At 40.5% G+C, this 6,787-nt stretch overlaps 2 protein-coding genes across 2 annotated transcripts in view; both read left to right on the forward strand.

Moving 5' to 3' along the window:
• mdn1 (midasin AAA ATPase 1) overlaps window positions 1–1,576 on the forward strand; it is a gene marked incomplete at its 3' end in the record, with an annotated part of 64,937 nt that extends 63,361 nt beyond the window's left edge. Inside the window, exons 101-102 of the mRNA XM_083898966.1 lie at window positions 667–809; window positions 1,391–1,576. Of these exons, the coding sequence (XP_083755092.1) occupies window positions 667–809; window positions 1,391–1,576 (329 nt within the window). The remainder of the gene's footprint in view (window positions 1–666; window positions 810–1,390) is intronic.
• Window positions 1,577–3,375: 1,799 nt separating this feature from the next.
• lyrm2 (LYR motif containing 2) lies at window positions 3,376–6,698 on the forward strand. The gene is made up of 3 exons (XM_083898323.1): window positions 3,376–3,422; window positions 3,989–4,129; window positions 5,661–6,698. Exons 1-3 carry the CDS (start codon window positions 3,378–3,380, stop codon window positions 5,739–5,741), a joined length of 267 nt encoding a protein of 88 aa, XP_083754449.1. The 5' UTR covers window positions 3,376–3,377; the 3' UTR covers window positions 5,742–6,698.
• Window positions 6,699–6,787: the final 89 nt, after the last annotated feature.

The raw sequence follows: 6,787 nt of genomic DNA on the forward strand, positions 1-6,787 counted from the left end.
AAACTGAACTCACCAACAACAACAGTACAGACAAAATATTTGCAAATCATGTTTATGTTTTGAAATCATGTTTTGGCATGTGGCGCCACCTACCGCCGTCTACCAATCATTGCAGTCAGTAGAGTCTCAGCTGCCGAGCAACCACAGGTTGCCAGTTATGTCAGAAAACGAAACCTGAAAGACCACGGTATTTTGAATTTGAATAGTAGTAACTGTTTCTGGCCACATTCTTACATATGGCACCTTCAACATATGTTATTATTTGATTTGAACTTAAGCCTCAGTTCAAAATTCACAGAGTAATAGATTCAAAACAATTGAAACAAGGCGAGATCAGAGATGGCGGACTTCACCCCATTCACGCAACAAGCCTCTGGCGGCCTCTGTTGGTCATATTGGCAAGTGCAAGTGTGGAAGCGCAGACGGACACACAGAGCCACCAAAAACAATTCTTCACTCCAACTCTTTGGGGTGAAAAAACAAAAAATTACTAAAATTGAAAATGTGAACTACTCTACTCTACTAGTGTTATATATTCTAATACAAGGACATCTGAAAATATGAATTGAATCCAACAAGAGTGGTAAACAGAATGTGTGCTTACTCCACCTCGAAACACACTCCACTGTCCTCCGGTGACCTCTGACCTCTGACCTCCCTCCACAGACACGGCCCAGCTTCTGGTCATCGTCTCCGACGGCAGAGGCCTTTTCCTGGAGGGGAAGGAGCGGGTGATGGCGGCAGTGCGTGCAGCACGCAGCGCCAACGTCTTTGTCATCTTTGTGGTTCTGGACAACCCCAACTCCAGGGTAAGAGAACCAGAATATGAAAAATGAATATGTATAAATAATGAATGAATCTTTTCCAACAGCTATATCCATAAGCGAGTAAAGTGAGACAACGGCATATAGTTGGACCAAGAATCACCCATGACAGTGTTTGAGAAGTGGATTGCTAAAAATAAACCTGGACGTTTAAATAGACAGAGATGTAGACACTAGCTTTGTTTACATATACAAACTTTCTTCATTCCATTTGTTATTTGTGCAAGTTATGGGAATAAGGAGGCAGGATATTCATTACGGGACATGATTTGTCTTTGTTTTTCCTTAATTTGCAGTTTACAGAGTTTGCTTTTCAGTTTTATTAATACAACAATTGTACTTCTGAAAAATTAGAAAATCCATCCATTCATCCATTATCTACCGATCTATCCTCCACCAGAGGGTCGCGGCGGGTGCTGTGCCTATGTCAGCTGACATTGGGCGATAGGCGGGGTACACCCTGGACAGTTCGCCAGTCCATTGCAGGACCACATATAGAGACAAACAACCATTCACTCGCAAAATAAGAAAATGTAATTTTGAAATATTTTTTCATGTTATGTTAGGATTCCATCCTCGACATAAAGGTGCCCATCTTCAAAGGGCCAGGAGAACTCCCGGAGATCCGCTCCTACATGGATGAATTCCCCTTCCCCTTCTACGTCATCCTGCGAGACGTCAACGCTCTGCCGGAGACGCTGAGCGACGCGCTCAGGCAGTGGTTTGAACTCGTCACTGCAGCTGACCAGTAAACACAGACCAGGAGACGCCACGTCCACGTAACGGAAAAAGAGCGCAGCAGCAGCCACAACAGCACAATGTCACTCTGCTGCTAAGCTTCCCAGACAGAACTGGACAACAAAAAAATAATAATGATACATTTGCAGCTGTACATGTGCCTTTATTTTCTTATTTTTACTGTAGATTTTAGTGGAGTTTGAAAGCAACCTTTGCTCTTTTATCTTTTATCAGGAGAAATCTCGGTTTCTTTCGTAAGGGTTGCTTTAACTTGCACGTCTCCGATGAAAGGATAGAAACTAAAGATGTGATTTCATATGCGTGTGATCCAACAGTGAAACGTTGTTAAAATACCTCTGTCCGCCTTGTAAAATAATCCCAGAATCATGCGTTTGTTTGTGTGTGTGTGGATGTGGGTCAGTGCTGCAGAGATCATTGAATCATGAGAACAAGTACAGAAAAGGACGTCACAACCCTAAAGTAGCATGGAAGAAGTCAAAAATGTGCCTTGGGGAGGAAAATGGAACTGCATCTCTCTTCACTGTTGAATCAGCTGTCGGTTGATGAGTCTACAGCTCTGACACACTTTATTTAACCTTCACATTCATGGACTTTTGAAGCACAGGACCAGATTTAAATAAACGGCCCCAGTTAAACCAGTTCATACTAGTATTTATCTGCTGCTGCATTGATCTTCCATCCACACTATGTGACTCATCATCTGTCTGTTAGGTGTATGTAGATGAAACGTGCGTCGAAAAGTGTTTACGATCATGTCTGTGGTTTTGTAACATACATGTAAGCAGACACTGTCCATATTTAACAGATTCACAGCATCCATCACTGATCGACCACAACGTGAATGATCCTAAAAAAATAAACTGTTTACAAGACTGATCTCATGTGTTTTTGTTTTATTTTAGAGCAAGTTACTCAGTCTCCCCTAAAATACGTGATGTCACGATGGAAATGTAAAACCATGGAGATACACAAGCCCAACAACAGAGTTTTGTGGATATTTTATGAACAATTTCCAATTCAAACTATAACAAAAACTCCATTCAATAGATGTTAAAGGCGCCAAATGTAAGAATGTGGCCAATAACGGTTACTGCATTCAAATTAAAAATGCCAACGTCTTTTTGGTTTCGTTTTCTGACTTAACTGGCAACCCGTGGTTGCTCGGCAGCTGAGACTCTACTAGACGGCGGTAGGTGGCGCCACATGCCAAAACATGATTTCAAAACATAAACATGATTTGCAGTCTGCAAAATATTTTTTTAATGCAAATATTTTGGCTGTACTGTTGTTGTTGGTGAGTTCAGTTTGTTATATGAACATTATCCCTGAGTCTCAGTGACATATTAGGAGGATTTTATGGCCAGTTGCTTTAGATTTATTACATAATGCACCTTTAAAGACATGCTTTGAATTCCCAGAAGTTGTAGTTTTTAACTCTTGCAAGACTTTTTTGTATAAATATTTAAGGGCCTGAAATGAGCTTCCCCTGTTTCAAAGACCCACAACTGCCTCTGACCATTAAGGAGAGAAATTGGAGATAAGTATGTCATATAATTCATATAATCTGTCTCAAGGTTCATTCTTGTCGTGTTTTCAGGTGAAACCTTTCAAATAAACTCATATAATCGATAAACAATAAATGATTTACCGGATTAGGTCGGTTTTGTTGTAATTATTGTCTGTACAGACTGCAGTTGTCCCCCCGCTCCACTAGAGGGCGATAAGCACCAATATTTTAATCCGTACGTTTACGTCATCACAACATCCGCCTGTGTCCTTGCCGTGTCCAAAACGATGGCGGCGTCTAAGCTCCCGTACGCAGCCCTCTCCTTAAAACAGGTATTTAAGTGATTTTTTGTTCAATTAAAGAAAAAAAGAAGACTCGGCTGCAGTGAAGTAAATGCGACATTTAATAGTTAGGTTTATTCAGGCTCGAATATTTAGTCTCTGTTCGTCTTTGGAGTAAAATTGAGACTTGGAAAGCACAAGTACAAAAGGTTCGACCTATGTTAAAGACATTTTAATGCTTTTAAAAAAAACATACACTCAAAGATATATTTAAATAATCAGTGAGAAACGCAATAAAACTAATAATTGATTGATTATCAAGACAGTGAGTATTGATTTAGTAGTCGATTATTAATCCATAACAGCTCTCAGGGTCGGTGCTTGATTTATCCGCCACTGTGTGCCTGTGTTAGGATATGATGATATTTTCTCCCATGACTGAAAACAAGACTCCTGGATGAGGCAGCAGTTGAGCTGCTGGTGTCTGGAGTTGATACATATTAAACTCACCTGCTCTGAATTTCAACTTAAATCTTAATAACCAGTCTATGTCTGTTAGAGTAGGTGTAACCATTGTGTTGAATGTGAGGTGTTTGAGTTGTTGTTGTTGTTTTCAGTTTTTACAGAGGCAGAAGGTTTTGGGGATTTACAGGAACATGCTGCGGAGCATCAGACAGGTGCCACACGAGGCAGACAGGAAGTACCTCAGAGACTGGGCAAGAGAGGAGTTCAAGAGGAACAAAGTGGCCACTGACCAGGTACACACACACACACACACACACACACACACACAGAGAGAAAGAGGAAAGGAATTGGGCTTGTAAGGAGAGGGTCACCAGTTCAAATACTGAGACGGGTCAACGACCCGCCTGAGCAAGGCACCCAATCCCTCATGTGCTCTCTACTGCTCCTGTGCCCGGTTTGTGTGTGTTTGCTACTGGTGTGTAAAAATGGGTTTACTGCAGAGGACAAATTCATTGTCATTAATTGCCACTTAATTGTCATTAATTATTGTGTGTTCAAAAATATCTCATTCCAATCCATCCAGAATCCATACAGCACTTTTCTACCCTTGATGACCACTGAAAGCTGCTTTACACTACAGTTTGGCCATTCACACACATTCATTATACATTCACGTCAGCAGTTTTTCTGTCTTTCTGGAATACAACATTTTACCATTCCTGTTAAAAGACAACTCACTCTACTAGTGAACCATGTGACCCAAATATAATACCGTTATGGAAAAATTACAGAAATTAACGATGGAGATGGTTTCCATGCTAAAATACACGTAAGACGTCCCTCGGTGTTGTTAAAATGTATAGTTTCAACATCTGGGGTCCGTTTTACAAAGCAGGTTTAGTGTACTCTGAACTCTGAAATGAGGGAACTCTGAGTTTTCCGTTTCACAAAGGGAGGTAAGTCAAACCAGAGAAAGAGGAGTAACTCTAACCTGTTTTACAGAGAGAGGTAACTTAAGCTCTCGGTCAGTTACCATGCGCTATGAACCTAACCTGGTCGTGACCAGGTTTTTCTAAAAAAAAAACCTTGAGTTTTCTCTCTGTCTCCGCCCTCTTTCAGACACACACCGTATTTGATTTGATTTCCTCATTCATTCAGTCAGCAGGCGAGTTTTGGCGTAGTATAGTTCTGCCGTCTGTTCTGCATTTCCAGACACTTTTCTTTTTGAGTGTTATCGTTTCACGTCACATCATTTATATGCACAACCCAATCCGTCCTTACATTTCCAACATTACCAACCGGAGTCATGCTCTCACATTCCAGCAGAAACTGTGTGTTTTTTATAGAACGTCAGAGATGCAGAGCACTTGAACATGATATAAATGAGAAGTCATTTATGTGTGTGAAAACAGCATTATGTTATGGGATAAAACAACTGTACAGTCAAACAGCCACTTCATATTTACTTTACAATGTAAAACATGATAAAAATGAGGTAATCCCATGAGATTATGCCGAGGTCTTACCTGTTTGAACAATGTTTTTACGTTTCATCTTAAACTGCTGCCAAGTGCGCTTCTCCCCCGCGGGATTACACCGAAATGTAATAAATTAATAGGCTACAACTCAAGCAGTTTCAGGGTTAGACTCAGAGTTTGTTGAACCTGCTTTGTGAGGCAGACCCCAGGTCAAGTAAAGATGACCGTGAAAACCTCCAGAAAAACTTGTCCTATGAGCTGAAACACATTAAGTGCACTTTAGTTTCCCAGCATCCTCTTCTGCTCTTCTCACTGCTGCCACTTTCCCCTCTAACGATTCCTTCAGGATGCCATTCGAATGATGATCACACAGGCCAACAACCACCTGGAGGAGCTGCAGAAATCGCTAGCCTTGGCCAAAAGTTAGCAAATCACAGCTGCTGGAATTTGCCGCTGTGGATTTCACTGAGGAGACTCATTAAATGCTGGGGGTAACCATGGAAACACGGCAACCCTTCAATGTTGTGGCTTATAACTTGGCAAAGATGGACAGTATGACCCTGAAGGTATCGCACCTACCTTTTGAGGGACAGTTTGTTTCCGTAATGACTGACCAGTCTGTGCTCTAAACTATATTTAATATGTATTAAACAGACAATAATGAAAGTGCAGGCAGATTAAGAACATGTTTTTTTAATACAAAATATGTTTTCTGGCTTCATCATACAACAGTGCATGGTTCATATAAAAACTAACCCAGAGTCACTACATCACATCATGTACAGCAGACAGTAATACTGTGACACAACAGTGAGCTTTCTTCATGTTTCAACATGTTCTGACTGAATTCAGCTTCAATGTCACCATTGTGCTTTACAGGTAAACATGATCGGTAAGGCAGAGGGCATTCTGGGAAACCAGGTTATAGGTAGCGAGCTGTTTATGATGAGAACTTGTTGTGGACTGCAGTCAGACAGACTCATACAGGTTGTGTCACATTTTACTGCCTATTTTAGTAGATTGTAAACACTTTGTTCTTCTCTCATTTTATCTAAGACACTAACGTTAATATGGATGGAGACATGTATTTTCTATAACAAACATCAGAGTAGTTCACAAGTTGTAAAGTTGAATGTATAGAGTCTGGAGTTGCCATGACAACTGAATAATAATGCACATTTGCAGTGTTGTCCCTTTTTGTATTTGATGACTTGTTTTTTTGCATTTACGATAACATTTCTGAGATTAAAACAAAGACAAGAGGTAGAAACCTCCTTGGTATAGATCATTACATTATCCCAGTTAAAGGTGCAATATGCAACATTCAGCCTAATCAGATGTCAGGAAAACAAACTCCTCTAAGTTGTTATCATAGACTGTCTAGTTTTTTCTGGGTTGCAAAACAATCTCCTGTTTTGAAGCCTCCAGATTTGTGAACTGATCAGCACCATGTTTGTTTTTCTAACTGTAGAG

This window comes from Microchirus variegatus, assembly GCF_963457635.1.
Source record: "Microchirus variegatus genome assembly, chromosome: 12".
NCBI classification, from domain to species: domain Eukaryota; kingdom Metazoa; phylum Chordata; class Actinopteri; order Pleuronectiformes; family Soleidae; genus Microchirus; species Microchirus variegatus.